This window comes from Stenella coeruleoalba (assembly GCF_951394435.1).
Source record: "Stenella coeruleoalba genome assembly, chromosome: 13".
NCBI lineage: Eukaryota > Metazoa > Chordata > Mammalia > Artiodactyla > Delphinidae > Stenella > Stenella coeruleoalba.
In genome coordinates, this window is record NC_137159.1 from 36945951 (window position 1) to 36970885 (window position 24935).

A 24935-nucleotide genomic window follows, 5' to 3' on the forward strand; every position below is an offset into this window, starting at 1 on the left:
TGTTTAATTGCCTAATGTAGGTAATGTTTAAAATTATATTCCGGAGTAGATTGATTCACGAGGTGGATTTTCCTATCCTATTTAAATATGAGAGAATTATGTTTTACCTTGTAACATTTTCTATCTTTACTTTCTCTGTGTTTTTTTTTTAAATCATAACCCCTTAGGCAAGCTGGGAAACATGCAAGATTGTTTTCTGAATAGAAACAAAATATTATCTAGAAATTAGAGTCTGAATCATCTTCATTTGAATATATGTTTATTTTAGAATGCAGCACTAACAGCATGATGATGAACTGTCACAAATCTGTACCAGGAAGCACACAATCTTTAAAGTGTGTTGTTTTTCCACAAGTAATTTAAGTATAGCATTATTTTATTTGGTGCTAGAATCAAAGACGACATTTAGATTCTTCAGCTTTGGGACACTTAGTAACATGGAAATGATTGTCTAGTCAGGCAGAGGCAAGAAATTCAAACGCAGTTTCTTTTTCTTCTGCCAGTTCCTTTGCAGTAAGATCCATCTTCTCACGTGAGAAATCATTAATAGGGAGACCTTCAACAACCTTCCAGGTCTTATCCTGTTTGAAAATAATTGCAAATAAGAGATTTATAATTTTTTTTTAAGATTTTTTTGATGTGGACCACTTTTAAAGTCTTTATTGAATTTGTTACAATATTGCTTCTATTTTATGCTTTGGTTTTATGGTCGTGAGGCATGTGGGATCTTAGCTCCCCGAGCAGGGATCCAATCCACACCCCCTGCACTGGAAGGTGATGTCTTAACCACTGAACCACCAAGGAAGTCCCAAGAGATTTATCATTAAACTAGAATTGATGTTCCAGCAAGCAACAACTTAGTTTGAACTTAATCTAGAGAAGTATGTTTTAAAGTGTGATTCTAAAGAAGCAAATCAAAATCCAGATCTTAACAGATAATTCTGATGAAAACAACACTTGAATCTGAAACTCATTGAATCTAGAAAAAAATCTTTAAACGAGGCTTTAATCAGCAAACATAAAAAAGACTGACTTTAGTACAGTTATAATACAGAGCAACAATACTTAGAACCATTGCTTCATTTAGAAGTAATAGAATATTTGTAGATATCCAATATTAGAAGCATAATATAACAAAATGTGTCTAGTGGGGAGAGTTGCAACTTGCCTTCCAGATTAATTTCAACATTTTAGTGACCTGAAGTTGTGCTTCACATGATTTTAAAGCTGAGAAAAATGTCTAATTTAGTAAAGGAACAACTTTCTAGACTAAATTATACCATTACTAATAAAAACACACAACTGCTTTCCCAGTAGAGGACAGAGGAAAATAACCCAAAATACCTTACCTTGATTGTAACAGGGAATGAGTAAAGCAGATCATCAGGAATACCGTAGGAGTTACCATCAGAGATGATGCCCATGGAAACAAACTCTCCCTGAAAATAACAAATAACAATGTTTTACATTCTCATGGTGCTAAGGGATTCTGCTTCCCACTAGCTATCTATTTTACATTTGGTAGTGTATATATGTCAATGCCACTCTCTCAGTTCATCCCAACTTACGCTTCCCCCTCCCCATGTCCTCAAGTCCATTCTCTACGTCTGCATCTTTATTCCTGTCCTGCCCCTAGGTTCTTCAGAACCATTTTTTTTTTAGATTCCATATATATGTGTTAGTATATGGTATTTGTTCTCTTTCTGACTTACTTCACTCTGTATGACAGACTCTAGGTCCATCCACCTCACTACAAATAATTCAATTTTGTTTCTTTTTATGGCTGAGTAATATTCCATTGTACATATGTGCTACATCTTCTTTATCCATTCATCCGTTGATGGACACTTAGGTTGCTTCCATGTCCTAGCTATTGTAAATAGAGCTGCGATGAACATTGTGATACATGACTCTTTTTAAATTATGGTTTTCTCAGGGTATATGCCCAGTAGTGGGATTGCTGGATCGTATGGTAGTTCTATTTTTAGTTTTTTAAGGATCCTCCATACTGTTCTCCATAGTGGCTGTATCAATTTACTTTCCCACCAACAGTGCAAGAGGGTTCCCTTTTCTCCACACCCTTTCCAGCATTTATTGTTTGTAGGTTTTTTGATGATGGCCATTCTGACTGGTGTGAGGTGATACCTCATTGTAGTTTTGATTTGCATTTCTCTAATTATTAGTGAGGTTGAGCATTCATTCATGTGTTTGTTGGCAATCTGTATATCTTCTCTGGAGAAATGTCTAGTCTTCTGCCCATTTTTGGATTGGGTTGTTTGTTTTTTTTGATATTGAGCTGCATGAGCTGCTTGTATATTTTGGAGGTTAATCCTTTGTTAGTTGCTTCTTTTGTAAATATTTTCTCCCATTCTGAGGGTTGTCTTTTCGTCTTGTTTATGGTTTCCTTTGCCGTGCAAAATATTTTTAAATTTGTTTATTTTTGTTTTTATTTCCATTTCTCTAGGAGGTAGATCAAAAAGGATCTTGCTGTGATTTATGTCACAGAGTGTTCTGCCTATGTTTTCCTCTAAAAGTTTTAGGCCCAATATAGGTTTTAAGAAGGAAAAAAAGTCACTTCTACCATGTGTGCTAGGTGCTTTCCATATTTCATCTCATTACCCTTACAATGCTGTGAGTTAGATGCCATGTAAAAGATGATAAAACAGCTCAGAAAGGTTATGCAACTTTCCCAAGGTTACTCAGCTAGTCAGCAGCTGAGGCGGAATATGAACCTAACTGGCCTGACTGCACGGCTATGTGTGTGTGTTTTTTTTTTTTAACATTATAGCATTAAACGACAAAAATAAAAGAGTGGCCTGTGCAGTTCACTGAATTCTCACCTCTGGGGTTCCAAACCAGATGTCTCTGACGTGGTCACAGATGGCTTTCGCAGCAGACATTGCACTGGACAGTTTTCGAGCCTTGATGACAGCAGCACCGCGCTGCTGCACAGTCTGGGTAGGGCAGGCAGAGACAGCAGTGTTATTCCTGGGGTGAAAGGCTGAAACCATAGCTTAATGTGTCCCCTCCAAAATCACTCAACTACCCCATGTTGACCTTACTAACCTATTTCACTTAGAAGCACCAGTCTTCCTGAAAAGTGAAAACTATATACCTGCACAGAAAGTTTTACCACAGTTCATACAAAGAAACAGATCTCTATAAGATAGCTGGATGACTAGAGGGTATCTAGTTTTTCCCACTTTAACAATCAATCTTGACTGCTACACAATAGATCAGATTGGATTATGACTGCCTTAGTATGACCCCCAAAGAAAATATGCACTCATCAAAGGCCTGCTGTCCTTGAGTTTCCTCCCACCACCCCTTGGGGACACACTCAGGTCAGTAATGTGGTGTGTCTCTCAAGAGTTCTTAATGCTTGGCTGTGAAGAGAGCCCCTGGATTTTTCTCACCGTGATGAATTCTCCCTTGAGCCAGCTGTCATCTTTCAGAGCTTCATAAACACCAACTTCCTTTCCTTGCAGTTTCACCTTGGCATGGTTGACATCTGGATACTGAGTTGAGGAATGGTTTCCCCAGATGATGACATTCTTTACATCATCAGAAATCACACCAAGTTTAAGAGCAATCTAGTTCAATAGAAAACAAATATATTACTCTGACAAATTTTTTTTTTAAATTTCAAATTGTGACCCGTTTGACAAATGTCCTTAAGATAAAAAGCCTCTGGGGCTTCCCTGGTGGCGCAGTGGTTGAGAGTCCGCCTGCCGATGCAGGGGACATGGGTTCGTGCCCCGGTCCGGGAAGATCCCACATGCCGTGGAGCGGCTGGGCCCGTGAGCCATGGCCGCTGGGCCTGCGCGTCCGGAGCCTGTGCTCTGCAACGGGAGAGGCCACCGCAGTGAGAGGCCCGCGTACCGCCAAAAAAAAAAATATAAAAATATATATAATACTAAAATTGTAACAGAAGTAACAATCTCTAGCTGTAGGTTCAGAAAGCACTTCAGGATCCTGCATGCCTTGTAGTCACATGAACATCAATTATGTTTTATAGTACAGTGGTACCAGAAGGGTTAAAGTTATGTTTTGAAAGATCTAAATAAAATCAGCTTGCTTACTTTGTTAATCACTTGATAAGGTAATGTGAGGAAAAGAAATTATGGTTAGTTGGATGTATACAGGCATACCTCCTCTTACTGTGCTTCACTTTATTGCACTTCACAGATACTGTGTTTTTGCAAATTGAAGGTTTGTGGCAACCTTGTGTTGAGCAAGTCTACCAGCACCACTTTTCCAACAGCATTTGCTCACTTCATGTCTCTGTGTCACATTTTGGTAATTTTCACAGTATTTCAAACTTTTTCATTATTATTATATTTGTTATGGTGATCTATGATCAATGACCCTTGATGTTACTATTGTAATTGTTTTGGGGTGCCATGAACCCTGCTCACATATAACAGTGAACTTATCAATAAACGTTGTGTGTGTTCTGACGGCTCCACCGTCTAGCTGTTCCCCTTTCTTTCTCCCTCTCCTTTGAGTCTCCCTATTCCCTGAGACACAAACAATACTAAATTTAGGCCAATTAACAACCCGACAGTGGCCTCTAAGTCCTCAAATGAATGGAAGAGTTGCACATCCCTCACTTTAAATCAAAAGCTAGAAATAATTTAAGTTTAGTGAGGAAGGCTGAAAGCAAGATAAGCTGAAAGCTAGGCCAAACAGCCAAGTTGTGAATGCAAAGGAAAAGTTCTTAAAAGAAGTAAAAAGTGCTACTCCAGTGAACACACGAATGATAAGAAAGTGAAACAGCCTTATTGCTGATATGGAGAAAGTTTTAATGGTCCGGATAGACGATCAAACCAGCCACAATGATCAAACCAGCCACAACATTCCCTTAAGCCAAAGCCTAATCCAGAGCAAGACTCTAACTCCCTTCAATTCTGTGAAGGTTGAGAGAGGTGAGGAAGCTACAGAAGAAAAGTTTGAAGCCAGCAGAGGTTGGTTCATGAGGTTTAAGGAGAGATACTGTCTTCACAACATAAAAAGAGCAAGGTGAAGCAGCAAGTGCTGATATAGAGGCTGCAGCAAGTTATGCAGAAGATCTAGCTAAGATAATTAATGAAGGTGGCTACACCAAGTAACAGATTTTCAATGTAGATAACAGCCTTCTGTTGGAAGAAGATGTCATCTAGGATCTTCAGAGCTATGGGGGAGAAGTCAATGCCTGGCTTCAAGGCTTCAAAGCTTCAAAGGACAGGCTGACTCTCTTGTTAGGGGCTAATGCAGCTGGTGACTTTTAGCTGAAGCCAAGGCTCACTTACCATTCTGAGAATTCTAGGGCCGTTAAGAATTCTGCTAAATCTACTCTGCCTGAGTTCCATCAATGGCACAACAAACCCTGGATGACACCATATCTGTTGACAACATGGTTTGCTGAATATTTTAAACCTGTTGAAATATTCACTGTTGACTCAGTCAACAGTGCTCAGAAACAAACATTCCCTTCAAAATATTACTGCTCATTGACCACGCACCTGGTCACCAAGAGCTCTGGTGGATAATGTGCCTGCTAACACATCCATTCTTCAGCCCATGGACCAAGGACTCATTTTGACTTTCAAGTCTTATGATTTAAGAAATACACTGCATAAAGCTATAGCTTCCAGAGATAGTGATTCCTCTTATGGATCTGGGCAAAGTCAATTGAAAACCTTCTGGAAAGGATTCATCATTTGAGATGCCATTAAGAACATCTGTGATTCCTGGGAAGAGGGCAAACTGCCAACATTCATTGGAGGAAGTAACTGCAGATATGGTGGAAATAGCAAGAGAACTAGAACTAGAAGTGGAGCTTGAATATGGGACTGAATTGCTGCAATCTCATGATAAAACTTTAATGCATGAGGAGTTGCTTCTTACGATGAGTGAAGAAAGTAGTTTCTTGAGATGGAAACTACTCCCAGTGAAGATGCCGTGAAGATTGTTGAAATGACAAGAAAGGATTTAGAATATTATATAAACTTAGTTGATAAAGCAGTGGCAGGGTTTGAGGGGTTTAACTCCCAATTTTGAAATTAGTTCTACTCTGGGTAAGATGCTGTCACACAGCATCTTTCTCTGTATGCTACAGAGAAATCATTTGTGAAAGGAAGAGTCTATCAATATGGTGAACTTCACTGTGGTCTTATTTTAAGAAATTGCCACAGGCACCCCAGCCTTCAGCAACCACCACCCTGATCAGTCAACAGCATCACCACGGAGGCAAGACCCCCCGCCAGGTCAGCAAAAAGATTAGGACTTGCTGAAGGCTCAGATGATGGTTAGCATTTGTTTTTCTTTTAGCAACAAAGCCTTTTAAAATTAAGGTATGTATATATTTTTTAGACATAATGCTATTGCATACTTAATAGACTACAGTACAAATACAACTTTTATATGCACTGGGAAACCAAAAAATTCATTGACTTGCTTTATTCTGATATTTGCTTTATTGCAGTAGTCTGGAACCAAGCCCACAATATCTCTAATGTATGCCTGTAATTTGTTCCTAATTAGATAGCAGAATTTATAATGATCTAGAAGAGGTTTTGGAAAAAAATTTTAAAAAGCTGATGTATTAGGGTGACATCGTGAGTGACTTTTCTTTCCTTTATGTTAAAGTAAGAATGAGAGAAAAAAATAGTTGTACCAGAATCCACAGCTTTTGCACACATAAATAACAGCAGCACTGCATCAAAGCTCTGGTTGTGTATTCACCATACAGCAAAGGGAATACACTCTGATATTTTAAAGAAATTTTAAAAACAAGGATACCAATAGCCCCAAACTGGAAACAGCTCAAAAGTCCTTCAAGAATGGTTAAACAAAGTATGACTATTAGCATAACTGACACCATCTCGAGCCCTTACAGTTTCTTCTATCCTTTAAAACTGACCTGTGAAGTGAATCACATCAAGGGCTTTGTAGTTAATAGATACTGTTCAATAAACATTAGGACCAGGTAGCCTCTATGCTCTGCTGGTCCCCAAACAATGATGAAAACCTTCCTTGACATATTCCTGGCGCCCACGAGACTAGTTATCCATTCATAAATCTTAATTTAGAAATGCATGTCCTGTTTCAAAGCACCTACCCCCATACCCTATAGAATCATCCCCGTGGTCCCTCTGCGGTATGAAGTGCAGCTGCAAATGCTTCTGGATCACTGTCCACCTGATCCTGATCCCACCCTATGAGTAAGTCACCCTATAATAAACTGATCCATTGGTTATATGGAGCTGCCTGCCTCACTTTAAGGTCTCAAAAATACCTTCTCAGTTTGGTGGGCACTTTTTGTTCCCTCTGTCCTCCAACACCAACTGTGGTACATTCATTCAATTAAATAAATAAATGGAATAACAATAAAAAGGAATGAACTACTGATACATGTAACAACTTGGATGGATATTAAAGGCATTAAACTCAGTGGGAAAAAAAACCCACAGTGTCAAAAGGTTACTTACTGCACAATTCTATTTTTAAAACATTCTTGAAATGACCAAAGTACAGAGTTGGAGAACAGACAAATGGTTGTCAGAGTTTAGGAAAGGAGAGGGAGTGTGTAACTATAAAGAGGCAACATGAATAGGACTTCTTTTGTGGGTGATGGTACAGTTCTGTTTCTTGAAACTATGGTGGTTATAGTAATCTATATATATGATTAAATGTCATAGGATCATCCATAAAGACACAAAAACTGCAGAAATCTGAGTAAAGCTAGTTAACAGTGTTGTGTGTAGTTTAGTCAATTTCCTAGTTTTCATAATTCTCTATAGTTATGTAAGATGTCACCACTGGGGGAAGTGGGTGATGGGTACATGGGATTCTCTGTACTATTTCTGCAACTTCTTCTAAGTCTATAATTATTCCAAATTAAAGAGTAAAAAATAAAATGACAACCAACCAACCAAAAGGAATGAAGATTAAAAAAGCCATTACCTAAAATGTTTGCAATGCCTTGACTCATCTTCACGGTAATTTATTCAGTCAAGTAAGAAGCAAGTTGTGCTTACTTTCACTGACCCTTAAAGTAAGTCGAGACTCATTTCTTAAGTCCTCAAATAGATTTAAAAAATAACTTAAAATTCTTTGTTCCTGACATTTAAAATCACTTCTGATCTAAACCCTGCTTCATTTAGAGTTCTGCGAGTATTAGGACTATTAACTACCATATCAGTCTTCACAAATTATTTGGATGGTTGGTTTCTGGGGTACCCAGCTACTGATCTGCTTAGTGGTTGGGGTAGAGTGGTGTGCTGTGCAATGAGTACCATTTTCTGTGTGTGCCATGACCTGAAAGGACTTGCGAAGAACTGTTCTCACTTATATTTAGCTGGCATCATTGAGAAAAAGGAATATTTATACTGGGGTAAGTGAGCCAAGATGTATATTATCAGAAACTTAGAAACCATAACTCTGCTGAATGTCAGCTTCAGCTGCTCCAAAGTAGGGTGAGGACAAACTGCCTGCAGGCCTATCCTCCCTACAGGAGGCTCCCCTTACTTCCTGTGTCCTATTGGCCACGTCCTCTTATTCTTTAGATCTCCTGAGCTAATCCACTTCTGTCTGGATAGCAAAGGCCAGTACTTTGCACCCAGAGTTTCTGAGAATATCATGCATGTCAGAGCTAGTCTAAACTACCATGTACCCAGGCTAGCAGTTCTTTGCTCCTTCAGACACTTTCACGTCTGTCACACAGATCTGTTAAACAGTTTTTGATTCATTCTCCAGCTCTAGTAATTTTCTTATCTCTGATACCACCAAACTGGTTTCATTGCCAAATTACCTGGTCAGCAGACAACATACGTAGCTCTGGTCTGCAAATACACAGGGGATTTCTGCAGGTGATAAACAGTCACTAGGTAGCTAGGAGCTCTGATTTGCAAACTAAATTATGTAAGACTAGTATCCATTCATGTAAGAAAAATTGATCTTTGGGTTTGTTACTTTTCTCACTGGATTAATAGCCTCTATAGGAGGAGGAAACTTCTAACAGCATTCACTGTACCAGACTGGCATGCTGGAACACGTGCCAAAGTCAAAGTACGATGAGATGGCTCCTTCTTTCCTCACTCAGACTTTCACCCCGCAAGGAAAACTGTTGCAGGCACTGGGACAAAGTATTATTTAGCTGTACTTCTGGAAGCAGAATTTTCCAATGCCTGCCTCCACCAAGGCCTCAGGTCAAACAGCAAAAATGGAAATTTGTCGGTGTCATCATTTTACCTCTTTTTTCCTGTTGTAACTAAGTGAATTGCCATCTGGTAATCCAGAGTCCACAGATGCAACAACTATGATGATCATCTTTTCCTTCATAACTGTTCTACAGTATCCCAATCTCCTGCCTCCAGGCATTCAAACAAACTCCCATTTCTTCCCAGCCCCTGGACACTGGCTAAATAACAAGGAAAAAGACACAGCTCACAGCCCAAAGCCTCTCAGGAAATATTTGCAATTTAAGCTTGTTATCCAAAGACCTTCTAAATTAACTGAGAGATTTCTGAGGTGTGACTCTTCTCAAACCTTGGTTATATCTCTCTTAATCATCATCATCATTATCAATAATAACTAGAGCAGCCAACCTTTACTGAGTTTTTACTATGTGACAGGCACCAGGATAAGGTCTTAACATAGATCTTATCTCAGTTAGTTCACATAACTACCATCTGAGGTAGATTCAATTATTATCCCATTTTATAGCTTGAATATACTTTCTCAGGGTCACAGAGCTAGTGAATGGATTAGGTCACTTGATCCCATTTTGTAAGAACACACATGAGGGTCTGGAGTCAGGCAGACCCTTTTACTGACTCCGTCATTTACTAGCTGTGTGACTTTGAGCAGGTTCCCTGACCTTTCTGGGCTTCACATTTCTTATCTGTAAAACAGTAATAATAACAGATATCTCATATGGCTACTATGAGAAGTAAATGACAAGTCAGATATAAAGCATTCAGCTTAGTGTAGAAACTTAAATGTAAATACTTTTCTCCCTCACTGGGCCCTCCAGAGCTGAAAGCTCTTAGTTTAAAGCAGTGGTTTTGTTAGCCAGACAGTAATAAGGAAGGTATGGGGTTAAACTAGAGGATGTCATGTCTTGCAGGAGTAGAATACTGGGCAATAAGAGAAACTGTAACATGCACTAGACAAGCTTAGGTTAAGAAATAGAGTGTGAATTTCAGAACCCTTCTGTTCTAAGGAGATTGGGAGAAAGGTGAACTATGACCTCCTAGGTCTTCAATGTGGAAACAAAGAATAGGTCTCAGTAATTAATGATTTTAGAAAGAACAAAGAATGTAAGAACAAACAACTGTTATTAGGCATGAGAAGTAACCACAGCAAAGATAACAAATCAGTTATAAAGACTCCCTGTTCTGTCCTATTTGGAAGGTAAAGATCAGCCTGATACACATTCTTGAGCTGTTTTGCAGTGTCCAAAACCCCTCAAGCACTCAGGCACCAGATTAACTGGAGCCTAAGGAATGAGCCTTTGCTGACCCCTGTGATTTCACTCAAGTAGGCACCTGGATTTTGTCAACCTAGGGTGACCTTTGCCTCATTTTAATGCTAAAATCTCCACCCCAAGGGCTGGAATTTCTGTCATTTTTGAACATGCAAGGCATGTATGTTTGAGCATGTTGTTGTACTGCACAAGTGCATCTAGAACTCCACCTTTACATTGAAGATTACACTCACCCTTTCATGAATATACATGTACCCTTAGCTTAAAATGTCCCTGATCTGGCTATTTGGAAAGACAGTGCTTTGAGAGCTATCTACCTGTTTCCTTACTTGTCACAAGGAATAAACACTTCTGCTTTGACTGAAAGTACTTGGTATGATCATTGGCGATGCACCCCAAGTGATGGACCCACTGAATCTGGTAACAGTTTTTCAACTTAGACCTCACACCATCATTTGGTAAAAATAGTTTTCTTGAAACTCAATAATGTTGTCTTCTCTAGAAGAAAAAGAACTAAATTCATAGACCTATCTAGAAGATGAGCTATGGATAAGGAGGATGGCCAGAAAGGCGCTAGGGAAAAGGAAAGAGGTTATGTCCAAGAACTAGAACTTTGTCATGACATCTAAGGGCACTGGGATTGTCTAGATCTGAGAAAGCCTAGGAAACTAGCACAGATGAGTGGCATGGCCTCTAATTAAAAAAAAGCTATTGTTAATACCCTGGTCACTGACTGCTTAGCATATTTATCTAAGGCTCCAAGGGATAAGGAAACTGGATAACAATTGAAATTTAGCTACTAAGTAGTGAAAACTAGGAAATTTTATGGAAACATGTAGAGTATGCGGATATAAAAATGAAAATGAAATTAAATATAAAATTAAAATCAAGCTCGCATGCTTAGCAGTAGGGAAAAAAGCAGAACCACATATAATACACAAAGCTCAAGTTTTTCTATTATAATCTCCTATACATCTGACAAAAATAATTTGTGTGCCGTCATATGAATTATCTATGCTTATGACTAATTTTTAACCACTGTACTAAGAGGACATTAGCAATGATATGTAATTAAAGTTAGGAAATGAAATATAGTTGAGAAAATTAAGTACAAAGTTCAGCTACTTTAAGAGATAGATTTAAAGATGTCCTAACAAATTGGAATAGCTTCCTACTAAAACAAAACAACAAGAAAAAAGCACAAACTATGATTCAGCTACTTTAAAAGTGAGAGAAAAAGGGTTTAAAGTTGAACATTCATAAGATTTGAAAAGGCATCTTTCTTACCTGAGCTTTAGCTCGGTTGTGATCCAAACGAGTCAAGCAACTGAAGTTCTCCTTGGGGATGGACGGTGCCGACTTGGAGGCAGTCAGGCAGTTGGTATTGGCCGGGTTTCCCACCACGATAACCTAGGATGTAGGCGAGGCACAGGAGAGCTACAGACCATAACTGATTAACTAAACCAACTTAGAATATGACTCACATGTAACACATAGCCTTCGTACCAAGTTTGTGTAAGCTAAATATGTATAGTTATTATTGCAGTTTCTAGTTTCTAGTAGGTTTCTATCCTCCGTTCTAATAACTTTTCCCCCTTGTTAGCATTTGGTGCGACTACTAAAAACATTTACTAAAACCACCGTTATGTACACAAGTCATTTTGTTTTCTGCCAAAACAGAGACAGCATTTATCTAGTTGCCATAAAAAACTAGTAATCTAGGGCTCTATCTCAGAGTTCTATTCAATCATAAAAGTTTTCCTTCTTATAAAAGTAGTCCAAGAAAGAAATTCTACTTGAGAAGTTTACTTTAGGACAATGATTTGCCCTGATGAATGAAAAGTGTTTCTCAGTTTTGCCTAATCCTAAGAATTAACTGGGTTAGTTGCTAAAATACCAGGTCCCACCATTTCACACCCATTGAATCAACCTGTAGGAGAAAGCACTTCAGGCTTTTTTCTTTTTTTTTTGGAAGGGGTAGGTATAGGATGCCGTAAATTACAATACAGCATAGGAAAATGTATACATGAACATGTTTTACAAGTCTTAAAAATCTTTAATAAAATGATAAAAAAACTTACTGTGAAATATCAAACTTACAGAAAAGCTGTAAGCATATTACAAAGACTAACTCCCACATTACTTGTACCCAGATTCTCCAATTTGCCCCATCTCTTTCACTTTCTGTGCACGTGCAAATGCGCGCGCGCACACACACACACACACACACACACACACACTGCCCTTAGTCTTTTTTTTTGGCCTATTTGAGAGCAAGCTGTAGATATGATACTCCGCTATCCCTAACTACTCCACTGTCGGTGTATATTTCCCCCAAGAAAGACACTTTTGGCTAAGAGGCAATTACTATGCAAGCAGTACTACAACTCCAAGCAACCTTGTAATTTTTTTACTAAGAGACCTGGGGATTTCTACCCAACTCATTTCTATTATTTTCTGTTAATGACTACAGAAAATAAAAGTTAACTATTTGAAATAAAGTCTGCAGAAAGCAAAAATTCAGGTGTCTATGAAGTATTATAAAAGATAGAACATTATAAATGGCAACATTAAAAAACCTTATGGAATTTTCTTTTACCTTTCTTTGAATTCAGAATTGGGTGGAAGAAGTGTATCAAAACCAGAAAAATCTCTAACTAGCAAGCCCTTTTGCTATGACAATTAAGTTCTAGGTAACTGATACTTAATTGGTAAAAAGAGGCTTTACTGTAATAATAACACAAATTTAGAAACCAAAATAAATAGGTTGAACACAAAGAGACAGAATAGGAAGTCATACTGACTCAGCTCCTCAAGAGACAAACATATCGAAATTCCTCTGGACTTGAGAAAAAGTGAGCATTCAGAAGCCCCTACCTCCTGTGACTAAAAACAGACACAGCTTATAGCCATCTCCCTTCACAATCACAAACACAAATCCAAATGTCTGAACAAATAGTTCCACACAGCTAAAAGGCACCAGAAAGTTGTGCCTTCTCTATAGGTTTACAAACTAATATTAAATCTCCATGTCATGGTAATAGGCAGAATATTTTTGAGCCCCTCAGAATACAGATTTCTACACTATATGAACAAAACCTAGAAAGGGAGGCCTAATGGAGCAAAACTCTGTATCTGTATTTACTGACCATCGCACAGAACTGGGGAAAAAAAAAGGCAAATACTTTCATTTTCACTTAAATGTTGAAAGCAGAAGTTTCAAATGCTGAAAATAAAAAACCCAATAAAAGACTGCATTGGTCACCTTAACTGACTTCTTGGCATATTTGTCCAAGGCTGCACCCTGGCATTTGAAGATTTTCACATTTGCTTTGAGTAAATCTTTCCTCTCCATGCCATCCCTTCTTGGCATGGAGCCCACAAGAATGGCCACATCCAGGTCTTTGAAGGCAATCTCTTCTTTATCTGTTGCGATGACATCTGTGAACATGGCAATAAATATGCAGAGCTACTTAAACGCCAAAGTCTGAGGTTTTCTTTTTCATACTGAATCTACCCAGTAACTCTTTCACTTTGTAGCAAATGTTTACTTTTACAAATCACATTGATCAAAGTTTTAGGGGCCTAAAAAAAGAAAGGCAATATATTAATTCAACAACCATAACATCAGCAGAAATGTCAATACATTTGTTTTGCTTTTCCTATTTCAATAATTATCTTAATTTCAAAACTCTATAGCTTTTATCTTTTATAATGATGCAAGGTAACTTTCAGGGCAACATTAATTATTCACATTAATTACCACAGATAACACAAAAGAGAAACTAATTCACCTAACTTTTAAGTTATAATTACTTTAATTCTAAGATATCAATCAAATTAAAACAATGCTTATTGAGAAGTTTTTGCAAGGAATAACACTAAGAGATTTCTTTTGTCAAATTTAAACACTTTACACATGAAGACAATGAGGCTTAAAGAGATTAATTAGCTGCCTATCAAAAAGGAGTGGGGCTATAAGTCAAGATTGGTCCAGATTTCAACCGCTATGCTGCAGTGTCAGTCCAATACACCACCTGCTTTTTGATTGAAGAACATACAGTTGACCCTTGAATAACACAGGTTTGAACTGTGCAGGACCAGTTATATGTGGATTTTTTTCCCACAGTAAATACTATAGTACTGTACAATCTGAGGTTGATTGAACCTGTGGATACAGAGGATCCGTGAACAGAGGGCCAACTATAAATTGTACTTGGATTTTCCACTGCAGGGAAGATTGGCACCACTAAGCCCTGAGTTGTTGAAGCGTCAGCTATATATCATGGCTTTCTTTTGGTGACTGTATTAAAAAGGCCATGTGCTATAGACTGAATGTTTGTGTCCATATAAAATTCATATGTTGAAACCTAATTCCCAGTGTGATAGTATTAGGAAGTAGGCCCTTTGGGAAGTGATTAGGTCATGAGGGGGAGCCCTCATGAATTGGGATTAGTGCCCTTATAGAATTTGCCATGTGAGGACACACTGAGAAGATGGCTGTCTGTGAACCAGGAATTGGGCTCTCACCAGACACACAATCTATTGGCTCTTTGATTTCTGACTTCCCAGCCTCCAGAACTGTAAGAAGTAATTTCTTTTGTTTATAAACCACTCAGTCTATGGTATTTTTGTTATAGCAGCCCAAAGGTACTAAGACAATCAGGGTACAGTGTTGTCACTGATAAATTTTTAGACCAGGAACTTGTGTCAGTCAGGCTTCTGTAAGTCCCCAAATAGGTATACATAAGAGCACCAGCTGGAGAAAAAATATCCATCTTCTTCCCAGCCATGCACCCTTATCTGCTGAACCTTCCCTTCCCATCATATTCACAGCTGACCAAGGACAAGCCAACTGTAACCTGGGCCCACTAGAGAGAGCAGAGAGAACTCTGTAGAGAAGGGAATAAAAATGGAAAAAGCAACAGAGGAGGTTGATTTGGAAACAGTGCGTGAGGAAAGGGAGCCAGCAGAATAGCTTGGACAGGGTAATGCATTCTCTTACATAACTAAGCAACCAAATGATTGAGATGGCAGAGTACCCCTTCTACTAAATGTTTATTGAACAGATATATGAATTCTGAGCATTGTTTCTCTTGGGCGTGTTTACATTTTTGATTTGTGCAATCCTCTTTGAGAGTATTATTAATTAATCTTTACTCTCCCTCCCCCCAAAAAAGATGATGAAAGTATAGCTAAAGAAAAATATTCAAATTAGTTTACAACCTGACCTAATATTTTAATGGACCTTTCAACCAAATTTAGGATTTCTGTCTTACATTTGTTACTTGTTCATTGAGTCTCAAAGGCTCTTAGCAGAACTCTTTCTCAAACCATGGCTTTAGGCTTTCTCAAACCATGTAGTATAAGATTAGAACAATTTATATTATATCTTAACCTGACAACTGGCAGATGGGGTGGGACTATATATGGGGACCAACCAATTTCTAGTCCCCAAGCAGCATATGGTTCTGGAAAACATCATTTAGAGTTGAAAAAGTTCTCCATTACAGGACACTACTATTACTATTTAAATAGAATTTAAATAATAACAGTGTGGACAATCTCAGGTGGATAACCCTTGTGCAATATTATACTTAATTGGTAAAATAAATTACATATAGGCATGTTGGGAAAAAAGTATAATCTTTTATATTATACAGGTTATTTCACACTTTTACCCTTATTTATTCTTGGTATATATCTTAACAAGTAGTTGTAGTTCAAAAAACAAAAACTTTTTATGAAATAATTTCTAACTGAGAGGCCAGCTAACAAAACTCTAAAATCTGTTTTTTTAAGATGTAAAATACTATAAAATCCCTTTCTCCTCCACTCCCCAACTCACCTTTCAGGAGGGGAAGGGCACAGTCTTGCAGCTCCATCAGGACACCATCCAGGACACCCATCATGGGAGTAATATCCAACAGCACGAGAATGATAGGCTGCCAAATAAATAGCAAGGACAGCATCTGTCAGTGTAGGTTATGTCACTTAGTCACAGAAAAAGTCCTTTCACAGAGTTTTTGCTAATTGGTGTGTGTATGTGTATAATTCCCATTAATTAGTCATAATTATTTTAGGAAGTCAGGTGTCTAACATCAGGTGTCCTTTAAATAGGAATGCTTATAAAACCAGCAATGGTTTGCTAAACACAGTAAGAGGAATCACCATTACTGAATTTTAAAGGAGTACATGGAAGAAATATCAAGTTGAAGTGACATGCCACACCTTGCTCTTTTTGTTGATGGCTGTATATCTAATTTCAGTTCACAGAGAGCTAAGCACAGTATCTGGCATGAAGGAAGAACTTGATATCCATGGGTGAAGAGAATGGATAAATGAATACTGTATGAAAGGATTTTAGTGTACATTAATCAGACCTGCTGGAATAGGGGGTGCCTGCTTCAAACTGGGAAGCCTATGTGCCTGTCCAACTCTTTTGGGTCTTAAGACCATTTATGAACAAGAAAGTGCTGATTCAGCAACTTTCTCTCCCACGTGACTCTCCCTAACAGTTACTGTCATTATGATACCTGCTGGCTGCACCAAGTCAACTGAACAGTAGGAGGAATAGTTCTAATTTGCAAAGCATTTTCAATGCCCAGAGAGGTGCATATAAATAAGCTACCAGATTCCACTTATAGCCATGTGCCTAATACATTCGTTGGGATTATCCATTCCTTTACCATTTAAACATTTCTTTGCAACTAAATACAGGGTTTCATTGAAAATGTTCTTACTTTTACTTAAGATTTACAGACACTTGCCCCTACCTGGTCTTTACCGAAGACAGATCCATTTCCAATACTGTATAGCAGTGAATAAGCAATTTGACCAGCTGCTCCAGTCACAAGGACTCGGATTGGTTCAGACTGTAATGAAAGAGACCCATTAACACCTTATTAAAAAATGCTATTTTACCCTAAAGATATTCAGAATTTTCTCTATAATAAGACAACCACATACTTTAAAAGCTAATGTAAAATTTTAAAGACTCTTCGCATCTGGCTTAGTAGAAGACGTTTATCCCAGACTTGTCCCAGTAAACACAGCATGCACAAAGCAACTAAGCAACTTCTGGAACATGTGTCCTTTGGCTACATATTTATGTGGTGTTATTTAACTCTCCCTGCTGTCTTGGATTTACTTACAAAATCTTATCCATCTTTTTTAGGATATTTTACCACTAAAATAGGCCTAACGATGTTGATGTGCATTATGTGAGGATATAAACCCTGGCGGCCACTAGAACCTTACAAATCCTCTTATGCAAATCCCTCACTCCCTTCTGCTGAAAAGAACCCTTCACACCAGGAAGAGGAATAATAGTGGTTACAAATTTCCATTTAGAAGGAGCCAGAAAGTTTTTATAAAACTATTAATCGTGATTCAACTTAACTACTTGGAGGAAGAAAAAATAAGCTTATATTTATTTAAGGAGAAAGAAAAATGAAAAAATGTTAATATCTGGATTGTAAAAAATTCTAGCATTAATTAATAAATAACAGTAGCAACGTGTGGTAACAGTTGACAACCTGATTTTAAGGGAAAATTAATATTAAAGGGGAGGAAGGGGAAAAAGTACAAAGAACATATTAGTTATAATAGATGGAAGTCATCTTACAGACCCTGAATAAAATATGAACATATGGACAAAAAATATATATAACTAATTCAAAGTGATGACCCTGAGTCATTAAAAATAAGTTAAATTAAGCTCAGAGAATTAAAAAGATAGAAACATTTCTATTAAAAAGAGCTGAACAAAAATGCCTGGAAACTTAATGGGTAAGTTTAATTAGATGGAAAAATTCAATCAAGGGAATTGTTCCTTTCTCTGACAATACTGGGTAAATGTACTTCCACTTTGTGTCACCTCTATAGTTACCCACACTAGAGAAGTGGCTGAAGTGACTGGGGATAGAGGATTAGATTTCTTTATATTTAGAATTCCCTCTTAGAGAGGGGTCATGCTTCTAGGATAGGAGACTATGACCTGAAGGTTCCTTCTAACCTTCAAACCCTAACCTCTGGAGGTCAGCAGCACTTAGCAATCTGGTACCCATAGAATTCAGAGGAAGAAAAGTCTCAGGAAAGTGTCAACTGTTGTAGAGAAATGCATCTGAACACAGCAGACTATGTATGTGTTTCTTCTTCAGAGAGGTGACCAGGGTGAAAGTGGAGAAAAAGGGAAAAAACTATGGAGAGTTTCTTCCTGACCTTCTGGGTCTCTTGTCCATACTCTTCACCAACTTCCCCTTATGCTTTAATATCTCTAAATATACAAAATACGATAATTCCCCCAATAATCCAATTTTAATACAATACATATTTATGTTCCCAAATAGACTTTAGGTTTATAAAGAGCACTGTTATTGTATATATTTATTTTCTATCACATGGTCTTTACATGTTTTAAATTCTGTCATTTTCCCCTCTTTCCTTGAAGTATAGCAGGTGAGGAAAAAGAAATAGAGGAAGAAATGATTCCCCCTCCCTCTTTAGAACGCAAGCTCTTTAAGGACAGGGGCTTTGTCTACTTTATTTACTGTTGTATCCCAGCTGCCTAGAACAATGCCTGGCATGTAGTTAGAGCTCAAACATTTGCTAAAGCTCAAATATTTGCTGGATCTTGTAAAATTACTATCAAAACCTTGGAAATGTAAAAGAATTGTTTGGAAGCAAACCCAACATGCTTTAAAAATTGTTTTATTCATATATACTTGCATTGAGAAGGCTGGAAATAATGACAATAATTCCAGCTATGGTTAGCAAAATTATTTATGTCAGTAGTTCTAATGAAAGTCTTCTTTTATTACATAACTTGTACTATTTTAGGCCAGAGACTCCATTAGTGAACCATATGCAAGAAACAAGAGGATAAGCCAATTTTTTTAAAACAGGGGGCTAGAGAGGCAGTAGAGTGTGACAGTTAGAGATGGCCTCTAGAGCCACACTTTCTGGTTCAAATCCTGATTCCTCAACTCAGCTGTATGTTCTTAGGCAAGTTACTGTATTGTTTCTCCATAGTAAAATGGAGATAATAATAGCAGCTACCTGACAAATAAGGTAGTCGTAAGGATTGAGAGAGTTAACATACAAAGCAGTAAGAACAGTATGTAGCAAGCACTATAATTATAGGTCTCAGGTTTTTCCTCTAAGGACTCTTGTAGCCTGAGGCTGTTACTCTCCACTAGACTGTGAAACTTCCGGAGAACAGTCTGCCTCTGACTCAAATTTGCACTCCCATATAGCATTCAACAAGGATTTGTTGAATGAAGGAAAGTTAGAGTTAAGAAAAGCATAAACACATGCTACTTCAATGAAAGCAAGCTACGATAAGCAATGAGGGGAAAAGTAAACATTACTATCTGTAAAGCTTAACCTCCCAGAAAGTCAGGTAGATGGTTAGAAAAGAATAGTCAATTTTAGGCATTTATTTTAGCTACTAAAAAAATGGGTTCAAAGTACCACAGTCCCTAGTGAAGGGGTTGTGGGCAACTAATGAACAGGCACAAATTCCACCTGAGCAGTTTCCTTCTTCTCTATCACTGAGCAAATTATTTTCACAGGTAGGTGATTCCATCTTGTTAAGAGTAGTATGAAGCCCAGTGTCTGAAATGTCTGGTGATGAAACAGGAAAGAAGTGCCTATTTGGTTCTGTCTGCTCTTTGCAACGTTGCAGTAGAAAAGCAGGAGGGCAGGAGATTCCCACTGACATTTTCACAATGTTACAGTGTGAAGATAGGTTACTATTCTTTGCTTAGATATCTGGGCAGTCTGCCAAGATCCAAGGAAGGAATGTCTTTGCTCTTGGCAGGGCACTAATGACCTTCGTGCAGATGCAGGCTCTGTCTTGGGCATGTGTTCAAGTCTCAGTTGTAAAGCTTGAATTTAAGTGTTCCTTCTGTTATTCTACAGAAAGACCCATGTGTTGCTTTTTTACTTTCTCATTTATATATATTTCTGTAATATAAAAGACAAACAGTATTCAGATTCCTTCATACAGTTTATTCTTGCTTGTCATTCCCTATGGACACAAGGAAAGAATTGACTCCTTGAAAAAAACCTGATTTTAATAGCTTACAAAAGATGGCTCTTTTCTAACTCAGTGATTGTTCACATACTCTCCTGAGCAGGCAGGGAGATTGAGTCATGTGAGAATTTGCCATCAGTTTCAGCAAAATGGCAGGAAGGTTCTTCCTCATGGACATTATTTGGTGCTGGAGTGATCTTCCTGGGGTGAGGCCTGGCTTGATATACTGTGTAGAAAAACAAAGCAAGAATGGGGGCCCAGGAGCTTTCTGTGACCTTGGGAAAATCATTCGACCTCACCAGGTTATGTTTTAAGATTAGAAGAAATAATTTCCAAATTCCCTTCCAATTCTAGAACTACAATATTCTCATTGTAAAACCATCAAGTAATATAAATGCTGATACCTAGTTTAGTTTGTATTTGCAGTATGAGCTTGTATCTTCATCCAGAACCTCAGCAACTAAAAATAAATTTTCAGAATGACTTGATATGTGTCTGAATGATACAATATGGTAAAATGGAAAGTATGCGAGATCCTTGGGGGCAAACTGTTGTATGACCTTGAGCAAATCACATTCTTTTTGGGTTTCAATAAACTCAATTTTAAGATGGTCAAGATTTTTTTTTAAAAGGTTCCAACCAGTTTTAAAATTATTAAGTCTGAGGTTCTCTGATAATAAGTACCTCTGCATTCTTGCTAAGATTACTAGGTCAGGGGGCTTCCCTGGTGGCACAGCGGTTAAGAATCTGCCTGCCAATGCAGGGGACACGGGTTCGAGCCCTGGTCGGGGAAGATCCCACATGCCGCAGAGCAACTAAGCCCGTAAGGCCACAACTAAAGAAAGCCCACACACAGCAACGAAGACCCAATGCAGCCATAAATAAATAAATTAATTAAAAAAAAAAAGATTACTAGGTCAGAAACCACTGAAACCATCATTTAAATGACTAATTATGTTATCTGACAAAATAAGTAGGAAACCTAGGTTTAACACTTACTGAGAATTAGAAGCTGTCCCCACTGGCTCCCTTATGAAGGTGGAAGAAGTAATCCCCTTGCCCTGAAAACACGTCTTTTCAGGTTCTGGAAATGTTCCAATTCCTTCAAATATTTTCCCACATTCCCCACTCATTTTAGTATTTTGAAATAACAGAGGAAAAACAGTTTCAACTACAAATACAGTACTGAAGCAATTTCTCTCAATTTGATGTCAAATGTCACCTTCAAACAGCATGCTGATTATTCCTACGTCAGTACCCTCACCAACCTCCCTTCTCCCTTTCAGCAGAGACAAGATACCCATATCTTGGTATCCAAAGCTTCATGACACGATGGTTTTATTGTGTAACATTTAAAAGTAGTGGTTCTAGAATTCCTAACACACAGATCAGTAAAAAAAAAAAAAATGCACTAATTATTTGCATAGGGGCACCGTCACTGCAACATGTCCAGGTACGACAAAAGGAGATCAATGAACAGGTTTTAAATAACATTTCGTGAAATTAGATATGGCGGAAACACTTCTCCCGAAAACGTAGATCGCAATCCCGAGCATCTGGTAAGCACTACCTTTGAAGTGAGGGCCTTCTGCTTTCAAGGGCTTTGTGACAAAAGCCCTTAAAAACACTGTGGGCTTAAGAGGAGAAAAAGAGGTTAGGGTCCAACACCCTCTCTCATTTCAAACCTTATCGTCCTTCTCAAACCCCTATACCGTGCTTTGGGGAAAATCCGCAGCTTCGTATTCTGTACCCCCAACATACAGAACGACTGAGATCGCGCCTCTCCAAGGACAGAGATGTCTCTAAAGTCCTTCTAAGAACCCCCAGCTGTAAATCAACCCCTTCCCAATTACCGGGTCCCTGCGACAGTCCCCAGATGAGTCGGGGCTTTCCAAAGGGCGCGAAGGACAATCCCTTGCACAGCCTTCCCCCAACAGTCCTTAAAATGCAAGAAACTCCACACACGGGCGCGAAGGTCGGAGGTGGGCAGCATGCAGAGGCCCACACTCACCATGACTGGGAACTGCGCAGACACTTTTCTGCACCTGCAAAAGGAGCTTCGGGAGTCCGGTCACCTCTATCGTGGAACCGACTCGGAAAAGGCAAGTGATGTTAGAAAGAAAAGGCTCGGCTCTCGGATGCGGAGGCCTCTGGGAACTGTAGTTTAAGCAGCCCTAATTCTGGCGCAATCTCCAATGCATTTCCTTCGAGTGTTGAACTACACTTCCCGAGGTCAGATTGTCTTCTCACGCCCTGCTCCTTGCGCTCTTCGCCGATTGCAAAGTAGTTCCCGAGGGCGGGCCGCTGTGATTGGAGGACGGCGACGAGCGGAGGATTTGGGCTCAAGAAAAAAGGACCTGCCGGATGGCGCCTAGCAATTGGCGAGAGGGGAGGCGAGTGTAACTCGAGGGTGGAGAGACAGAGCCCTTAGCTCCAGCGCTCTCCCGTAAGCTGCTAAGACTTTATCCTCCCCTCAAGGGTAAACGTGGGAGGTAAAGAGACCTTCCGCTGCGTAAAGCCGGTTCGACCCGGAAACAAAATCTTTTTTAAAACTATTCACAGTCTGCGGGGGCGGGAGGAATTGAAGTGTAGAGAAGACTGGACGGCTTCGCAGGTTGCTAAGCGACGAGGTGGGAGAGCGCGCGCACGCACGGGCCGCTGAGGAGTACCTGAGGGGTCCGTGGCGCTGCAGCTCAGACACCTAGGCGACCGAGCGAACGCGCAGCGTCCTCACGGGTCCTTCTTCACCGCCTCGGTAGTGTCCAGTGACGCGGTGAGGGGTTTGCAGGGACGCACCCTCAGAGACGGCCGGGGGCAGCACATCTTCCCCACTCCGGAGGCAGGTGAGTCCCCGCCCGAGGCTAGGGTCTTTCAACCTTAGGGTCCGGTGTGCGGTTGTGCGCCGTCCCGCGTTGCGTTTATCGACCCAGGTGCTGATCTTCTGCGCGGATGCCCGCGAGCTCGCCGGTCCCTCTCTGCGTGCATAGTGTTCGGGCAAAAGTGTTCTGGATGGCGTAGTGCCCTGAAGTTCACGCCACCTCCCCGCAGTAAGATACAGCTATTTTCAAGTTAAGTGAAAAATATTGAGCTCCAGCTTTGTGGGAAATGAGCCCCTCCCTTCCTGGAGTTCACAGTCTAACTTTTTCTCTAAGTTTTCCGTGAATGTTGACACTTTTGTCCGTTCTTTTTTGGAAACGGAATGCTCTTTAAACCATCTTGACCTTTAAATTATGCCAAACCTGCATTTCTAAGGAAAGCGTGGCAGCTGAATGGGAGACACTCGTTATTTCAGTCAGTCTCAGCTGGTAAAATAACTTAACGAGGTTTTCGTTTAAAATTAGTGCTGCCCAGGAAAATTGTGCTCTCTGAAACCTTGTTTCATGTGGATGTTAAGAGGAAGATGTGATGATCTGGAATAGCATATGTGTAAGGAAATGAAAGAAATATCTATATTAGAAAACACTGGTGTAACTTCTGGTTACACTGGTGATTGAATGCCAAGTGGTATCTTTCAGTTTTTCTCTTCAGTTTTGGAGGGTTTGCTATTGTGTGAAAGAAATGGAACCTTACTTTCTAACTTGATCTATCAATAGCATTTATCATAGCTTAATGACTCTCTCCTCCTTGAATAACTATTCACGTGGCTCTCAGACAGCATATTTCCTGGTTTTCCTGTATGTCACTGGTTGCCCCTTCTCAGTGTTCTTTGCAAGTTCTTTTTCACTTCTGACCTTTTAACCTTGGAGTGCCTGTATTCTTCTGTCTACACTTAATCCCTTAGTGATTTAATTCATGAGTTGCATAGTTTCAAAATGCCACTTCTATGTCAAAAACTCCCAAATTTGTGTCTCGTCCTGAATTCCAAACTCCTGTGTCTAACTACTTTCTCGTTATTTCTCTTAGAAAACTTGAGTTTCTAATATGCATCGTTTCCACTATTTTACAGTGTTTTCTACTGAGCAATTGTATGTAGAAGTAAAACACCACACCTGTTGGTACAGATAATATGACCTGTAATTTCTCCAGTTCTAAGATGTTCATTATGGATGGTGGGATTATGAGATTTCAGATGGTAGAGTAGTGAAGAGTATGGATTGGTTAAATGAAGACTGGTGTGATAAATTGGTTAAATGAAGACTGGTGTGATAAATTGAAGAGCATGGATTGGTTAAATGAAGACTGGTGTGATAATAGAGCAAGGATTTTAGGATGTGGCATTCTGCTAGGCTCTGGGGATTCAGAAGTTAATAATACACAACTGCTGCCTTTTTAGAGCCCCAGTTTAGCAGGGAACACAGATATGTAAACCCATAATGACAACATGGTGTGACCTGGTTAGTAATAGTTAGGTAACAAGTTAGTAACTCTGGGCTGCCACAGTTTCACAAAGGAGGTGCTGTCTGAATGAGGACAAATGGATGTTCC

General features: G+C 39.1%; 2 protein-coding genes across 10 annotated transcripts in view; one reads left to right on the forward strand and one right to left on the reverse strand.

Annotated features, from left to right (window-relative positions):
• Nucleotides 1-235: 235 nt before the first annotated feature.
• Nucleotides 236-22664, reverse strand: MDH1 (malate dehydrogenase 1). Of its 2 annotated transcripts, none has more exons than XM_079940331.1 (9): nt 22522-22664; nt 17248-17346; nt 16320-16416; nt 13737-13912; nt 11759-11881; nt 3417-3593; nt 2841-2954; nt 1350-1439; nt 236-581 (listed from the first exon to the last, which is right to left on the reverse strand). In XM_079940331.1, the coding sequence occupies exons 1-9, from the start codon at nt 22522-22524 to the stop codon at nt 456-458; spliced, it is 1005 nt and encodes a 334-aa protein (XP_079796457.1). In that variant the 5' UTR covers nt 22525-22664; the 3' UTR covers nt 236-455. The 2 variants fall into 2 exon arrangements, with proteins under 2 accessions (XP_079796457.1, XP_079796458.1); XM_079940332.1 differs by lacking the exon at nt 22522-22664 and adding an exon at nt 22364-22405.
• A 135-nt stretch (nt 22665-22799) lies between these two features.
• WDPCP (WD repeat containing planar cell polarity effector) overlaps nt 22800-24935 on the forward strand; it is a 270466-nt gene continuing 268330 nt past the window's right edge. For 5 of the 8 annotated variants that reach the window (XR_013830956.1, XR_013830957.1, XM_079940325.1 and 2 more), the window contains exon 1: nt 22800-23353. The gene's annotated coding sequence lies outside the window, so the exon portion shown is untranslated. The remainder of the gene's footprint in view (nt 23354-24935) is intronic. The other 3 variants (XM_079940323.1, XM_079940322.1, XM_079940324.1) reach the window with 3 other exon arrangements.